Source organism: Vidua macroura, chromosome 2 (assembly GCF_024509145.1).
Source record: "Vidua macroura isolate BioBank_ID:100142 chromosome 2, ASM2450914v1, whole genome shotgun sequence".
Classification (NCBI taxonomy): Eukaryota; Metazoa; Chordata; class Aves; order Passeriformes; family Viduidae; genus Vidua; species Vidua macroura.
In genome coordinates this window covers 72178067-72196143 of record NC_071572.1, presented here as the reverse complement: position 1 = coordinate 72196143, position 18077 = coordinate 72178067, and the positions used below count along the sequence as shown (strand labels likewise).

At 43.9% G+C, this 18077-nt stretch overlaps 1 protein-coding gene across 1 annotated transcript; it reads right to left on the bottom strand.

Annotated features, from left to right (window-relative positions):
- Nucleotides 1-1529: 1529 nt before the first annotated feature.
- On the bottom strand, nucleotides 1530-9768 carry TENT5C (terminal nucleotidyltransferase 5C). Its single transcript, XM_053971706.1, has 2 exons — nucleotides 9706-9768; nucleotides 1530-7450 (listed from the first exon to the last, which is right to left on the bottom strand). Exons 1-2 carry the CDS (start codon nucleotides 9764-9766, stop codon nucleotides 6249-6251), a joined length of 1263 nt encoding a protein of 420 aa, XP_053827681.1. The 5' UTR covers nucleotides 9767-9768; the 3' UTR covers nucleotides 1530-6248.
- Between the last annotated feature and the right edge of the window lie 8309 nt (nucleotides 9769-18077).

Here is an 18077-nt window from a genome sequence, read left to right as displayed (position 1 = left end):
CATTGCTACTGCAGCAAAACACAACTTCCATGCTTTATAGCCATATTGAAGTGGTATGTGCTGGATAAATAAAAATGTCATTTTACTGCTGAAAATAGCAACTGCAGGTATTTAATGTACTGATGAACTAAATATACTAATAAGTAATAATAATATTAAATAAGCAGGAATGCACATATTTTTTCTCTCTCTTTCATAGGACCAACTATTCTGTCTCTGTAAGGGCATTTTGAATACTCTGATTTCAAAAATATTAAGTATTCCATCACAGAAGGAAGGAGACAATAAGTACACCTGACAGAATAATGACAATAATATAGATTACCATGTGTCTAATGCCTCACAGCCCATGACAAGACTGAGCTCATCTTGCACAGCACAGAGAAGGCAGAGCTCTAGCAGACACACCAGAACAGGATACTTATTTTCACTAACAATACAACTGCAATAGAGCAAAAACATCTTTCTTTAGTTCCTCTGAATGTTTACCATTATATAAGCTCTATATGGAACATACAGAGTACTCTGGCAGCACTTGCCTAAGCACAGCTATTTTGCTGTTTCACTATCTGACCCTGCAAAGCTGAGCTTGGTTTTCCAGAAACATAAGGGTGGTACCCAAAATAACTCCAAAGCTTTTGTGGTGTGACAAGCAGGAGCTAAGGTAAGAGAGTTTTAGGTGACAGCAAATGGTTTGTGTTGCCCAGCTGCATTATCAGTTCTCTATTTAAGTTCATAGGGAAGCAATTAGATCTGCAAAATGGACTACACAAGGTTCATGATTGCTTCCATGGGATCACACCACCTCTAAATTCCACAGACCTTTCCACTGCAGGTGTTACAAGGTCCTGGAGACTGGAATTTCTCCAGCAATACTTAACTGAGGCTGTAGTTTGTCTGAGCTCTGGAGGGGATTAGAAGCAAGCACACTTTTTAAGAGCATTTATTCTTTATTCTAGAGCAAGAGCAGCAGGACTGCCACACAACCCTAGCCTGTACTTAGCTTTGACCTGCTCAGCTCCCACTGACCATTAATAGTAGCATCAGTGTTTAGGACAGCATGAAAGCAAAGGCTTTCAACCTGTAAATAACCTGAAGAACAATTGCTGACTTTGTTTCTCACCCCCTTGGGTCGTGAGTTGAAGTTTGCAGTAGCATATAAAATGGAGTGTGTCACAGAACAGATGTCAGGCTCTAGTTCAGACCAGACCCTATCTAACAGGTCTAGGTCAGTTTCACCACATCTTAAAGTTGAGACCAGATGATGGTCAGACAGGGTGAAAATGGTTCTCTAGAAGCTGTCTCTATAATGAAAGTGAAAGATTGATCACATCTCACTTAACTGACGAATCTTCAATAAGTTGAGGCACATATTAAAAATGTACCTCAAATAGCATCTATAAAGCAAGCATTACTGTGTACCCCACACTATTACTCACCTCACAAGTGCACCTGCACACTCACTGGTCAATAAGCTCTACAGATACTTTGTCAGTATTATTTAGATGCAAAAATAGCTTGAGGCAAGGGTTATTCAACATGCGTTTATTTGCACAAGAATTTCAGCATCATTAAGGTCCAACCCCCAGTTTCCAAGGGTGATAAGTGAACACCACAGTGCAGAACAGTAGACAAAGTTACTGTGATCAGTCTCACATTTGGGCTTATCACAAATCCAAATATTTCTAGTACCCTGTTTTGCCAGCTAAAAGAAGAGGGAGGGAAAGAAAGAAAAAAAAACCAAAAACAACTCACTTCTTCCAAAGAGATGAGAGACAGGTTTTACAAGAGCTGACTTTTTTTAATAGTAGAAAATAATAAGAAACATAGGAATAAAGGCCTTATAAATTTCAATGGGAAGTGCAGTTTTATTCAGAGAGACAAGCCCAATTCAGACATTTAAGTGAGAAAATCCAGAGTGCTCCAACCATTCCCCCCAAAGTTTCTACTACAGACCCACTGTATATCTAGCTTATAATGTCCCACTCTATATCTAGCTTCTTTGAAAACAAAGAACACTTATGAAATACACAACTGTATTCAAGAAACAATTGAGTAATACTCAGATGTAAGGGCTAGAAGTTTTATTATTCATTTGGCTATCCCGATTCCCAACTTAGACCAAGCTGCTGGTGGTCAACTTACTGCTCATTCCTGTGCCTAACAATTACAGAATCCTGACTGAGTTGAGTGAGAGGAATGGGAAACAAATACCATCAGTACACTGACAGTTTAGAACTAAGGCAATTTGTCCAGGCTCTCTTCTAAGAGGACTTTTCCCAACTACTCATATAGTGACAAGCAGAGATCACTACTAACATCAGTGGTTATTCTAGGAATCAGGAACCCACAAAGCCTAGGCACATACCAAATGCTTAACCCCAGAACTCAAGTCCAAAATACGGATCTTTAAGTTTCAATAAAAAGCTTTAGGTATTTGGACTAGATTTAAATACTACCTACTGCTTTGTAGAGGATGTGATTAAGTGAAAGCATGAGGATCTCTTGAAAAATGGTTATTCAGAAGCAAGCAGTAGTCTTAAACCCCCAACTTAGTGATTGACTGACTGAGCTGAGGACAAACACAGCAATAATTAAATCTTTAGCAGGTAAGCACAATCTATGCTTTAGCTTACAACCTGTCACAGTCACCATGGATCAGCACAGGGATTTTACCAAAGTGACTAAAACAGTCTTCTACCAGGTCTCTTTGGTAGCATCTCTATCAAATAAAAAAGTCTATCTTACAGTGAGGAAGTCAGAACAATAAATTGCAAGTCCAGAGGAACTTGGCAATAAATGCTGTCAACAGGTGCTTAACCTCAGACTGGTTTTGTCCAGCAGTGCTTATAAGCTACATGAAGAAAACAGCTATTTTACACCACAGCCTAGTTAGTAGAAGCTTGATCCTGAGGAATGATGCACTGAGTGTTACTGCAGCTTTGTTTTAATGCCACTGCCCAGAGGGAATGTATCAGGTAACAGTCTGAAGTACAGTAGTCTCTAACCTCCACATGACACCCAAGAGGCTTGCAGAGGCATTATTAGTGCAGAGGGGTGACTGAACCAAGCAGGCATCCTAGACTTGGCCTAGGGTCATCACTTTTACCTAGTGCTCATTCTCAAATTACCTCTTGCAATAGGGGTCACCATAAACCCGAACTCAAACCAGCTAACTCACAGCAAACTAAGCCACTGCCACTTGCCACTACCATCAAGCTGCCAGGACAACCCAGAACAGAAAGGCTGCTTGCAGCACAGCAATGAAAAGCTACCAAGTACACCAGCTTTACCTGCCAAGCCTGGATTATTTTGAAGGCAATGGGACAAGCAATGTCCCAGCTATCCCTGGCACTCCAGACTCGATGCAGCAGGTAGTGTGCAGCTTCAGGATACAATTTAACCATTTGAGGGTTTAGTATCTAAGAGCCAGGTTACAAAGCATCAGCATTTCCCATGTGTCTGAGCATCTTAAGAACCAGACAGGGAACTCAAAAATCCTGCGAAGCTCAAACCCACACACTCAGCTCTTCAGAGAGCAGCAATTCAATGTGGAGCTTCCTCGGAGGCCTCAGCATCAAGTTACATCAGCAAAAGCACAATACTTATGGCAGGAAACTTAACTTCTCCATAGCTCTGTCTCACTAGGAATCCAATTCAGCCTTTTTTCCTTCTCCAGCCTTTCCTTTTCCAGGAGATGCACCTGGCCTGATGTTCAGCAGCCAAGGCATTAAAGACTAATAAAACAAGTCTGTGTTTTCAGCTTGTGAGGACTCCTCCCAAGCATCTCACCACTTCTTCTACGTGAGTCAATGCACAAGAACAGCTCCTAAAGATCAGCCACGACATCACAGAAGGCAAATACCTCAGTCTGAGCCCCTCTAGGCAACTGTTCACTTCTGCAATGGCTATAGCATAGGCTGGCTTCAAAAACATCTATGCAAGAGATGACAGCAATGACAAACTCTTAAGTCTTCTTTATAGTGACACTCTATACTAGGCCAAGTATTGCTTTCCATGCAGGAGTTATTCTTGCCTAGGACTGCATTCCAGCAGTAAGCTTGCACTAAGTTTAACACATATGACAACACTGGCATCACGTTAGTTTTTAAAAAGTCAAAGTCTTGGATGACAGATGTCTTGTCTGTAAACCACACCAAGTCCAAGCCACAGTTAATGAAAAAGGCCAGGTTTGCTTTCAAGTTTAGCTACTTTGGTTAACTAATCAAGAAGCCTTTAATGAAAAAAACCCACAATATGATCCACCAAATTATTTGGCTTTTTGCTACCGAAGTTGCTATCAAAACTGTTCAGGAAATTAAGCTAAAGCCTGCTTGGCTACATACAGTCCACTTGGTAGGTTGCATCCCTCCCTGCTTTCCTAAGCTAAATGAAGTCTGAACAGAGAAGTAGCCTCTGCTCTGTTGAGACAGTCTTTATGAAGTAGTTATGAAAATTAGAAAGAACTTCTTGGTCTTATGAGGAGCAGGCAATTTTCACCATCATTTAAGCACAGGACTGCTGCTGTTTTCCACCTTGAATAGCAACCAAATATTGGTGTTCCACCTGCTTTCTGCTTTACCTTCTAAGCCTTAATCATTTGCCGGATCAAGCACTTTGGTCTTACAAGCTTGCAGAAACAGTAATAAATAGTTATAGAAGTAATAAAAAAGATTCAGTGAACAAGCATTCTTGAACATTGCACCAGCATATAATAAATAGCTCTAAGATTTGCCTTTCTAGTCTACATCTCTGGTTATACAAAAGAAACTCAAGATCATTGCTATATGTATTTTAATATTATAATTCAGTGAAAATCATCCGGTTAATAACATCACTACATAAATAACTGAGGAATTTTTAACCTTCCTTATAAAGCCCAGGAGTGTCAAAGCAGCAAGTTCAGCACACATCCTTCAGGAAGATCAGCCCTCTGTACCTCCAAGGGAGTGCATACTCTTCCAGAGACTATTCTGAAGTCAGGCCCAGACTTTCAACACATACAGCTTCTGTGGAGGGCTCTGTTTAGGGTTTGTACACCTCTTCAAGTGAGGGTTAAGAGCAATAAAAGGAAGAATTTTACCCTGACCACTCAAAATGCTGTCTCATACAGTGACCAGGTGATAATGATAACCCATAAACTCAGTGGTGACAGAAAGGCAAACCTTCAGGACCAGCCTGAAGCTGCACAACGAGAAATTTTAGGAGGCACTTTCAGAATTCGTACTGTGGCAGGAGTGTACATCATCCTGCAATTTATAGTGACCTGGGATTTTTGTTTAGGGGTTTTGTAGGTTTTGCTGCAGACCTGTGAGGAAGAAATCTGGTCAAACCCCAAGGTAAGAGCTGTGCTATTTTCCAACTGTGCCAAAATTGTTTTGAAAGATGGTCAGAAAAGCTTTAGCTTCATGCTGGACTCAAGAATATTTTTCCAACTTAACTGTTCAAACTGTGGCTCCAATTCTATTTAAAGTTTCAATTCCTCATTTCAAGGACTTTTTACATTACCAAGTTTTAGATTATGTTTTGGTGTTTTTTTTAGAAATGCCACCTTCCAAGTTTTTGTAGTCAAGAAAAATTTAACCAGCTTATGCTATGTGAATAGACTTACTAAACTATCTTCAACGCCCAAGAAATTAATCTTGAACTCAAGGCAGGACCACATAGCCATAGGCACTACAGGAAACAACATTTATGTCCTCTACAAGACAGACAGTATCCATACTGTTACCAGCTCTACAACGACACAGTGAAAGCGACCCAAGCATAACATGAACCCAGTCTTGGCACAATAGGTTCAAGAGAAATTTGGCCAGAACTTGGACTGAGGAAGAATAATGAGGTTAGGAAATAGAAAGCAGAGTTTTGCCGCTACTCCAGGAGCAGCTTCTGCTTAAGGCATTTTACAGTCGATTAACCAACCCAGTTTACTGAATACTCCACTTAGATCCCATGTTAACAGCCACTTCCAGAGCTAGTACAAAGTTTCTTAACCACTCTTCTTAACATTTGGCTGCTGGTTCTCTTCTCCCGATGAAGAGGTAATAAGGCTTTTTGGCATTTGTAGAGATACTCTTAAAGATTTATAGTAGGTCACCTGGCTGCATAATCCCACTGCACACCAGGAAATGGACAGTCTGATACAGTCATGTTTCCATTAGAGAACATCAAACTGACACTTATTACTTGTCTATATTTACACTCATGGCTTTCAGTAGCCTCCAGCCAGGAGCACTCGAGGGAAGCAATCAATTGCAAGGCAACCAAGTGGGGTAGGATTGGCTGTACAGGACAGGGGCACTTGCAAGGTAGTAGTTGCTGAAGTTTGCATCGCTGACATAAGGTGCTGGCTGGTAGTAACAGGTCACATTAGTGGCATTAGGGATGACATTCTGTTCTGCCAGCACCTTGAGTGCCAGCAGAGAAATCAAATTGAGAGTCTGCCTTCGCTCATGACCCATGAGGCAAACGGTGCTCTCATTCACCACCCTGCGCAGAATCATGAGGTAGTCGTACTTGCTCCTCTCTTCTTTGGAGAAGTGGTTCTGCAGGTAGGTCTCCAGCTTGCGCTGCTGATCCAGGATGTCTGGGAAGTCTATGAAGAACCGGGAGCACATGTAGCGCTCCAGTGTTTTGATCTCCTGCTTATCCATAGGCCTGAAGTCTCGTACTAAGAGGTTACTATACTTCAGTAGCCCACCACCTCTGATCTCTTCAGGATTTTTGGTAGCTATTAGCTTGTTCTGGAGGTGATCAAAAGCTGCTTCAAAGTCTCCATACATGCTCTCCCCAATCACAGTTGGATGGAAGTGCTCCGACATGGGGGTTTCTGAGTAGTCATAGTAAAAGAGCAGGGAGTCCAGAATGATCTGGAACGAGTCCACACTGAACTCAAACTGACGCCGTATGCAGTCTACAAACTTAAGCTCCACGTTTTTGCCATGCTTGTTGGAAAGCGATATCAAGCTCCAACGGTCAGTCTCTGTGTACACTTTGACCAGCTTCTGGATGTAGGCTTCCTTCAGTGTTACAGGACTGATCTTCAGCTTGCTTACTCCTTCCGGCAGGAAATTCAAGAGGGATCGCAAGACCACATCTCGAACTAACTGAAACTCTGCCTCACTTGGAAGAGAAACTTGAAAAATGAGATCCAGGTCTTTGCATCCCAGCCCATTATCCTTGACCAGGACATGACCAGCTGCAGAACCATTCAGACGGACATCGTGGACCACAATGCCTGCTTCACTCAGCCGGCTCCGAACCGTCTGAACAATGTCCTTCAGAGTTATCTTCAGCGTCGGGAAGTTCCCCCGGCCATGGATGGGAACCACCTCTGTAAGAACCTCGTGCAGACGGCTGACCTGCTCCCAGTTCAGTACACTGCAGGACATGGAGTCTGCTCTGCTGCTTCCTTTGCATGCCATCTTTGGGCTTTTCTTCTCCAAAGAAACTGTACAGAGGTAGAATATAAAAAGAAAAAGACAAGTCAGAGCTTCTGTTTGTGCTTCCTAGATCTACTCCCAGGATCTGTTTTTCTGTCCATTCACACAGACACAAACTAGACAGAAATAACTCTATGTATTAATGATTCTCAGCAATCCTTTCACCTGAAATGAGAAACAGCTTTCCTATTGGTGCAGGCAAAAAATAAAAAATTAGTTGCCATTGGTATTTTTTTGGGGGGGAGGTAGAGTTACTTTAGGAAAGTAGTTTGTGTCAAATGGAAATTACCAAAGATGACACAAACTAAGGCTAAAGTCATCAGCAGCACCAGCAGAAGTGAGATGAGCTGCAAAGCACTTCTGAGAGTTAAGCTCTGAAGTTGTTTCATGATGCACATAAATCTCAAACCGCTGTCTCCAACTAACACAACTGTAGAACACTCTCAGGTATTAGTTTCAGGGCTTAGACATCCAGTCCACTGATAACTCTCAAGTTATGTCAGAGATACAAGATTTCTTCCTTTACATAGAACACTTTCCTTTCTAAATGATCCAGCATCTATCACTCAGAGGATAAAGGCCAAGTACATCTTGCTCCTGCAAAAAGCTGCAGCTCTTCAACAGCCTGGACAGAATTTCAGGTGCAAACTCAGGTAACAGCATTCAGTGGGCACTCCAGTCTTTGTAAGCAACTCTTTACCCTTCTTCAGAGACACTGCCTAACCAAACTACCTTTCTGGAAATGTTCATACTTGCCCAAAGTTCTGCTCATTTGTGAAGGGCAAACAAGCTTGTAAAATTTAGGATAAATTCAGATGATGCATATCAAGTTTATGTTACTCTTTTAACATCCAGAACCTCACTAACCAGAATTGGTCACAGCCTTGTCTGAACATTTTAAGCACAAGAGACTGATCTGATTAGCTGTGACAAGATTCCTTAAGTCACTTGCCTTTTGTAGCATGGAGATACTTACAGATGTCCTACAGTCATGCAACTCAAACTGGTGCTAATACCCTTTTCTTTTTTTAAGTGTTCCAGGTTTCTGTGTAGCCAGGTGCTTCCTGACAGCCACAGACTAATTGAGGCCTCACCTTCTTCTGCCCCAAGTACTCCTGAAGACTGCAGCTGCCAAGGTCAGACTAGTCAAACTTAAGAAAATTAACTCTTGCTTACCAAGAAGGAAAAATCAAGCCCTATGGTTGCCAAGCGTGCAATAGCACAGTGCATGGAACATTTTAAAGCAAGTTTCAAAGAACAGCTATTGTCACCTCAGACCTCCCCTTTCTTCAGCTTTTCATTTTTGAGCAACTCATTCGACCTGCCTCCTCTTTGGATGAAGAGAGTCAAATCCTAGAGCAAGTACACAGTGAGGTTAAAATGCTTCTGGGGAAGTAGCTTCTGTCCTTGAGCAGAAGCTGCTGCATTACAAACTGTGCTGCCATGGATCACATCAGCACCAGCAGGCATGAAACAAACCTCTGATTTGCAAGATGATTAATCTAGGACAAATCAAGAGGTTCTTCAAGCTTGATCTTTAATGCTCCAACACAGCATAAACACAAAAGCATCAAGCCTGCCAGCAGTTGCTCTCAGGCAGTTCAAGCATATTAAAATATATTTCCTTAGTAAACTGACTGTATTTCTATTAAATCCTTCACATCACTAAAGAACACAAGAGTCTTGCCACAACTTCTAACTGAAGCTGCAAGTGCTTTCAGCTACTGCCTCCAAAACTATTCCCTCTCCTTCTTCCCATTTGTAGCCCTCTCTGCAGCCAAGACAACACATGCATCTCACTAACCCAGTGACCAGAAAGGACTTGGACCAGTGCTTCCAACCCCACCACACACACTTGGTTCTGCTTGGTGACCCTCACCTAGGAGAATAATGCACATTGCTGCCCTTGGCGGGCAGAAGACAAAGTATTTCATTTTTAGTTCAGTGGAGGGTTTAATTCTCAGGCTATCAACTTCCAAAGCCTCCCACCCTCAAATCACTAGTGTTTGCCTACTCGGCAAGGTTTATGTTAGTGACAACAGATTCCTAGCGACTCCAGTGTATTTGGGATGCTAACAGCTCCCATGACTCTTGCTTCACTGCCAGCGACTCCCTTCACAAGATCTGACACCTGAAGATACTCACTCCTTGGGAAGAAAACCACTACAGAGGCAGGAGACACTAACTATCTTTAATACCGAGTGTAAAGAGTATTGAATACAACACTCAAAGCAGAAGTAAAAAAAGAGTGAGGACTACGCACCTTCACCTTGATCACGACGAGGTGCGTTACCCTGCAGCAGCAACTTTCTCCTGTAAGACATATAATTTGACATAACACCCAAAAAAGCCCACGGGCCTGTCCCGCAGAGCCCAGCGGCGCTGGGGACAGGAGGTCCGGCTCCCTCCGCCTTACACCGCCTCCAACACCCACAGCCACGACAGAAGCGCTGCCGAGCTCCTGCTCCCAGGAGAGCCCGCCCGCCTGCCCCGCTCCGGCGAGGGGAAGAGAAGCCCCGGCCCCGCCGCTCACCTCGGCCCCGCCGCTCACCCCGAGCAACCACGCCAGCCCCGCCACTGCCCGCGACCGCCCTTTATGGCCCTCCATCGCCGCCCCGCCCCGGCCCGCCCCGGCCCGGCCCTCCCGCCGCAGCGGGGGCGGCTCTGGCCGCCGGTCCGGCCGCCGGGCGCTCCGCCCGGGGAGCCCCGCGGCGCTCGGGCCGGGGAGCGGACGGGGGCGGCCGCTCGAGGCCTGGAGCCCTCGCCCGCCACCTCGGGGGCTCGCCCCGCGAACTCCACGCACAGCGCCCAGCTCCCCAGTCCCACATAAATACGTACTTATATATAAAGTTTGTATATAAATACAAACTTTTCAAGGGCCCCTCGGTTCAGGAAGGACATTGTGGGGCTGGAGCGCCTACAAAGAGCAACGAAGTTGGTGGAGGAGCTGGGGTTGTTTACTCTAAAGAAAAGGAGGCTCAGAGGAGACCTTATTGCTCTCTACAACTGCCTGAAAGGAGGATGTAGTTGGGTGGTGATCAGTCTCTTCTTCCAGGCAACAAGTGACAGGAGATGACACAGTCTTAAGCTGTGGCAAGTTCAGGTTGGACATTAGGAAGAAATTCTTCACTGAAATGGAGATTAGACATTGGAATGGATTGCCCAGGGAGATGATGGAGTCACGATTTCTGGAGTTGTTTAAAGGAAGACTGGGTGTGGGACTCAGTGTCATTATCTAGTTGACATGGTAGTGTTTGGTCATAGGTTGAACTTGATGACCTCAGAGGTCTTTTCCAACCTAATTGGTTCTGTGTTTCTGTGAATCTGTGGGCTGACTGAAATACAACAGGGCTTTCCTGAAGGCACCTTATCCCAGACAGAAGAGCTGTCAGCAGAGATCCCAGACGTCCAGTTCTGCCAAAGAGTTCTCTGTGGTGCTCCATTGGAAACAGCCAAACCAGGTGCTCATCCAGAACCTGCAAGGATGGGCTCACAAGGATGTTAGGGCAATGCTGAAACAGTGTGCTACTGGAAACTGTGGCTGATGGGTTGTGGGAGGCTCTGCGCACACGAACAAGGATGATGGAATGACTGGACAGGAATCAACTTGGAGATGCAGTGTCATAAAAATCAGCTGGTAGTTAATAGTGCAGGGGGAGAGATCGTGCATTCTAGGGGCAAAAGTTACAATTTCTGCTGAGAACATAATGTTTCATTGAATACAGGGGTATCTGCCTTTTGTTAGGATAATCAGGAGTCAATAGAAGCGGGTGGTGGGGGGGGGAAATCAACACAACCTAGGACAGGCCAGCTGACATAATCCTAGTAGAAGTAAAAAAAGTACTTACAAAGCATTGGAAAATAAAAATCACCACTACATCTGTTATACTGTTTGGCCATACACAGTCAAGAAAGATGAATTAAAACCTGCACACATATGGAGAAGAGCTGGCCTTGAATGAGAAAACTGGAAAGCTCCTTTTTGTCTAGCAAACACAATAGACCTGCCTTGTTTCACCCAACAAAGCCAAAGCTGAGCAGGAATAGGGATGGGTTAGATAATTATTTATTTTGCTCCAATATTGCCTCACTGGGATAAATAACAGGAAACAAAATTACCTATTTAAATTAAAGGATAACATTGGCACAAGAATCAGATTTAAGGCAAGTTACCATCTTGTTGTCCAATGAGATAAATCATGGGATTTCAGAGCCTTGCAGGAGGGAAGGGAATAAAACTAGGTTTAAGATGCAGCTAGAAAAGAAAATATGTAATATGATTGCCTATGGTGGTATGGAGCTGGACATGAGGATCCAGATGTCTCTCAACACTTTTTCCCTATGTTTCTAAAATTAGAAAGAGAAGTAGGGAACTCAAAGAGAAGTAGTAGCACAAATGAGAGAAGCACAACCACTTGTAAGGAAATGTCTCACTTGGAGATTAAAACAGTGAATGATCTCACCTCTTAAGCATATTTCTTCAGCAAGATTTCTGCCTCAAATTATATTGCCTTTTGACAAAAACTGATGACTTTGGGCAGCATATTTTCTGTTGGCACATGGGGAGCAATTAAAGTACTTATTAAGAAATATTTTTCTATTGGAAATATTTATTAGATACCAATATAGGCAAAGATAAACTGCAGCAGATACTGATATTATGGATGTTAAAGTATTAATCAAAGGAAGAAATGTGAACTCCATACTTTAAAGTTCATACTTTACATTATTTGTTTAAAAGTTCTTGTTTCACAAAAACATAAATAAACACAAAGAGATTTCTCAACTCCATTTCAGGGTGTTTTCTTTATCCTCTGACTAGCAGACCTCGAGTGTTTGTCAGGGGAACAGTACACTGCACAGTACTGTCTGCAGTGAACTTAGACCTCCTGACAATAAACTTGTTCTTTTAAATTGCCTTTCACAGGTGCCACACAAAGGGTCCTTGGGATGGGAATTGGACATGCCATTAAAGCCAGATGGAGCAGGCTCCTAAGTAAATTGCAGGAATAATGAGGCATGCATCTTTGAGGAATGAACCCATTTACCTCTGCGGAGAAGCTGCCTTCTGCTACCCATACACCTGTGTCTGTGCAGTGGATTATGGTGACATGAGGATAGAAAGCATGGAAATATACAGCCCACTGCTGAGACTGAGATTAAAGAGATTAAAAATCGTGGGCTACTGCTCAGGTGCTGTGGCTGCTGAGGTGGGTGACACAGGCCCAGACACAGCTCCAGGGTACCATCTTAATGTTTAGCAGTTATTTAGGACTTTCCCGCTGCCAGCTCTAATTGTAAGTCTAGGGAGAAGTAATGGGTGATCCCAGTCTTTGCAAGACACTTTCTCCAAGAGTGGCTGGGATACAGATAAAATCCTGCCACAAGACAGTGAGTGCTGGCAGCCACCATGCCCCTCTGCTCTTGGACAATTGTCATCTCCCCCTTCTCCCACAGCTGCTCCATCCCTCACCTCTGCCTGTTGCTCCAGTGTTTCCTCCCAGCTTCCTCCCTCCTCCCCTCTCCTGGGGTGTACCCTTCTTCAGGATACAAAGCACTGGATGTGTTTCAAAGATTTTTAAACAGAGGATGGGTAATGAAGAAGGATCAGCTGGCTCCTGGGAAGGCAGAGTGACAAAGGGAAAAGAGTCTATGAGCTGCCAAAACAGAGGCAAGTACGGAGTTATATTAAAACAGTGCAAGTTGTTCATTTTTATCCAGTAAATAGGGCAGCAAATCTGGCAGAAGAAACTCACTTAAAAGCCTGTAAGTGAGCTCAGTGACCTGGCACTGTCAGATTAGTTTCCTTATGTGATGCATTGCTGAACGTAATGTGTCATCATAAATCTTGGTTGCTACAGCTGTTCAAGCCATAAAGTGAACCAGAGTTATTAATACCCAGTAGTAGTAGCTGTCAGGCTCCATTCTGTAATTGAGCATCAGATCTGCAGTTGGAAAACTCTTCTTTTTTGTCTGACATGTGGAGTAACTGCATGTCTGCAGATGCCAAAAGTGGAGACAGGTAGGAACATCCCACCCACGTAGGGCTATGATGAAATCCTCCTGCAGAGCATCAAGAGTGAGCCTCTTTCTCTGTTGTTTCTCTAGCTGCCTCTGCAAGTCTGAGGTTTCCTGCTGGGAGATGCAGCAATTCTTCATCCTCATGCATGGATAAAGGCAAACACGTGAATATAGACACATAGAGTGTAGTTATGCAGGGAACAGCAGCCTTTCAAAAATCAGAAGTTAGATTTGCTGCTAGAAGTATTGTGACTGCTGTAAAGTCTAGAAGTATTGTGACTGCATCCCCTGCTGTAAGGGATGCAATGCAATGCTGCCATGGAGGACTTCCCAGCTCCCACAGAGTTCTGAGCTCGGCAAAACACCCTTTCTCCAAGAGGCAAGAAATGGTACCAGGCCCCTTCACCAGCAGGACCCGTGCAAAGTAAGTTCCTGCTGCATTTAGATGTCAGGAAGACACAGAAATCCAGAGCTGCTGTCTCTCACATATGGCTTTTTGAAGATGTCCCCACTACTTTGCTGTGTGCCACCCCTGGCAACCCAGTCTGTGGGCTGCAGACTCTTCTCACAAATCCTCTGATGTACAGACCCCAAACTACCCAAAAGCCAGAAGGAACGGAGCCACCCTGCTGTGCGATGAAAGATGCAGACAAATTCTTCTAGGAGGGAAGAGGGTGTTATGCCTCTGCCCAGGATGCGGCACTTTTGTGCCCGCAGTAGGAAAATCAGTTTTGCTGGATCCTTGTTGTGGTGTGAGGATCCAGAGTGGGCAGCCCAGAGAAGGCTGGCATTTTCCTTTCCCTTAGGAAGCAGCAGGGCAGACACACGCAGAGATGGAATGCACTTGCTGGAGTGAGTGGGCAGCAGCCCATCATCTGACTGGCTTTTTCTTTGCACCTGAGCTCACCCCAACTGCTTAATTAGTCACATGGTTTCCTGGAACCTGGGGGAGAACATCACAATTTTCAGTGGTAGAGGAGAAGATGATGGGGAGAGGCGGAGGTGGGGGGAGAACAAGCGTTTGCAAATCATACTGAAAAGAAATATTTACTCTAATTTGGGAGTCATGAGCAAATTCAGGACACATTGCCTCAGGCTGCAGGTGGCAAACACAGCGAAGGGAGTGTGCAGAGAAACAGTGAGGTTTAAGGAGTGCAGTTTCGGTCGTGTGAAGCCATTAGGTACCAAGATGTCTGTGAGTTCTGCCCCAAGGACTTTGTACTTACCCCCACTACAGCTCTTCAGTTTGAAATCACATCTTTTTCACATTCCCTCATTATCCATGGCTTTAGAAAGCAGCATGGAAGACTGCAGTGCTACCACTACCACTGGACCAACCTATGGGGATCCTGCATCAAACCCTGCCTGGTTTTATTTGCAGACAGTACTGTTTGCCCCTGCATATTCACAGATTTGAAGGTTAAGAGAGATTATTAACCATCTCTTAGTATTCACATAATACCTGGATAATATAACCCTGCTGTAAAACTCATAGCCCCTTCAGTAACTTGCAGTTGTCTGCAGACTTTTTTCAGATCACTCAAGAAATGAATAATCTGTTTTTTCCCCATGCTAGTTTGCTACAATTGTTATCTACTTTTACAAGTAAAGGTCCATACACAGTTTTATCTGTTTTTAATTTCCACCTGTCTTTCTTTTCAGTATGTATGCTTTTTTTCCCCTGCGGCTACTGGAAAGTTGCCTGCATTTTTAAAAGCTTTTTCAGTAAAACTTTTGTTTCTCACTAGTGGCAATGGCAACTGGAAGAGGACATTTTGCACATTTATGTAGCTTAAAATAATCTAAATGAGAGCTGTCAAGACACTCCCCTCACTCAGATACATAGGCACACCCTCTGCATCATGTTTATGCGATTTAGAACTGATCAATCCAAAGAGAGGATCTGCCTTTCCCTGAAGCAGCTTGCCAGCTGGACTGCTGCACAATCCCACAATCACACAGGAACTAGGGCAAGCATGGGAAGTGAGGCAGGATGGCAGCAAACTTTAAGCAGTGCCCTTGCACCCTTGGAAACCTTGGGGCCAATCTCAACTACAAAGAGTCGTCTCAGTCTGCTCAGTGGGCCGCTAGCAAAACATGGAAACTCCACAGCTCTGGAAGCTGCCATTCCACTACCCATCTCCCAGCAAGACTGGCAACTGGTGCGTGCTGTCTGCTGGCACTGGTGAGGAAGAGTCTCGTGGGTAGCATCCTCAGTAGCATGTCTGTGGTGGCCCATCCCTCCTGCAGCACGACAGCTGCTCCGCGGCACCGCAGCTCCATCCGCCTCTCCTGCAGGAAAGGGATAACAATCTCCCTTCGCAGCCAGTTTCACTCTCACCTTATCAGGTCTGAGGTGACTGCCAGTCTCACCTCCTCCATGGCTAGTCAGCATCCTGCAAGGATCCCAGAAGCCCTTGCAGATGTTTTTGCAACAGTTTTGCCGACAGCTGTCTCGCACAGAGACGCACTAGAACAATCCCCCAGTGACGGTAATTAGGGACTTTAGGCTCTTCTATCCCATATAGTGGAGATAGGGTTAGGTTCTGTGTCCCAGCCATGTAAAGAACATAGCACAGGTCTTTATAACAAAATCTGGCATTTTGCCATGATAAAAAGTGGATGAAGCCAGACTGGTGCCAGCCACTACGACACAGGCAGAAACTGATGCACAGTTTTTCCTCCTGACTATGAGGAAGAACTTTACTCTGTGGGTGATCATGCACTGGAATAAGTTGTCCAGAGAGGTGTGGAGTGAGACAGAAAACAGCTGGCAAACAAACTTTCTAACACAATTTAAAGTATTAGAAAGCAGGGATTCTTTATTATGAGTGTGCTGGATTCCCAGAATGTACCTTCTCTAATATAGCTGTGTCCAGAGTAAAATTCCATCATGACCATACATATTCATTGCAGTATTCTTTCTATACAGAAACATCACTTTTCCTAGAACTAATTTGCATGGATCCACCTCAGAAGTCCTTTATGGTCCTAGAGGGTTATCTAAAGGGGTCTCTGTTGGTCATACTCACTGAGTGCCCCTAAAAAAAAGCTAATGTCTTTACAAACAATTTGATGGGTGAAGGTATGGGTGTTAAAGTCTTTGAAATGGGTCTTAATGTCTCTGCCAACTTTGGGCAGCAGGTTTGTTGCAGAGCCCAGAGAGCTTGGTTCCTGAAATAGACAAGGGTCTGCACAAGCCTGAACTTCTGAATTTTGGGGTAAAATAGTAGGTTCAAGGGGGGAATATGTGGCAGGCAGTTCAGGAAGGCTGTACCTTCTGAGTACCTCAGCAATAGGGAAGGGAAGAGGGCAACATGCAGCTGGGAGTTTAGGATAAAAGGTGGCTGTGCCTTCCAAAACCCCGAGAGAGAAAACCTTGCAGGTGTGTGCTCCAGTGAACTCTCCCTTCATTGTTGCAGGACACCTCTGTCTCCTTTTTGGACATAAACCTCTGGCTTTTGTGGATTTTCCTGACACCCCCAATGATGCAGATGACTTTGGCTTGAGCTTCTTTTAGGGCATGTGCTGTTGCTTCTTGTTACATGGCTTTGCCACAAAAACCACTATATTCCTTATTATCTGTTTATCTACTGGTTCCAGCTATAATTAGCATCCCATGTGTCTACTTTCATACTCTTTTATCTATTTTGCTATTTAGTATACAAGTTCTATTTAGCAGCTTCAATGGGAACTGAAAATTTCTATTCTCTGTGTTGTCTGTCAGGAGTCTCCTTCACTGGAGATACTCCAGACCGTCTGGACACAATCCTGTATGTGAAAAACGCCAATCACCTGTTTTAAAATTTTAAAAGTTTAATAGTAATAAAATGGTTATAGAGTAATAAGAATTTGGACAATCAGAGTTAGGACAGTAAAGGACAATTAAAAAAAAAGAAATATGGACAGTCCAGTCCTAGGGCAATTCAGCCCTGAAAGCACACACGCTAACAAAGGATTAACCCTTAAAAGCAGTAGCCTGTTGCATATTCATATATTCATACATGATGCATAAATTCTTTTCAAACAAAGGGTGTTCTCTGGTTATTGTCAACTTCTTCCCCTTAATCCTGGTGGCTCCTTAAAGACGGAGAGGAGGTGGAAGATTGTTTGTCCTTTCCGATAAGGAGGCAGTAACTCTTTGGGTGTCTTGTTGCTGTTATCTCTGTGTGAAGAATTCCTTGATTATCTCATCCCTTTCTTGAGCTAGTTAGAAAAATATCTTACATCACACGGTTTCTATTTTATCATTATGTTATAACCTAAAACTATATTTAATACACTACTCAAAAAGGATTAATACAGTACAACAAAATAACTTTCCAACATAACACATATAAGTATTCAATATTTGCGAAGAGCCAATCATTTAACATGCATTTTTCACACTGTACCATGTGCTCTTGGACGATCCTGCTTGAGTAGGCAGGTTGGACCAAATGACCTACTGTGGTCCCTTGCAACCTGACCGCCCCCCCTGATACATATTTGTTTTCTGAGCATTTGTAAGGAGACGGAGAGGTGGGGAAAAAAAGACGAGTTAAGACAGACCCTCGTAGACGCGGTGAGGAGAGAATCGCCCCGGCAGGCACGGCTGCGTGACGATTACTACGG

Coding starts and splice junctions, on each gene's coding strand:
- TENT5C (XM_053971706.1), bottom strand. CDS start 9,766: ATGTCTTACAGGAGAAAGTTGCTGCTGCAGGGTAACGCACCTCGTCGT. Junction 7,451..9,705: donor TCGTCGTGATCAAGGTGAAG/GTGCGTAGTCCT, acceptor ACCTCTGTACAG/TTTCTTTGGAGAAGAAAAGC.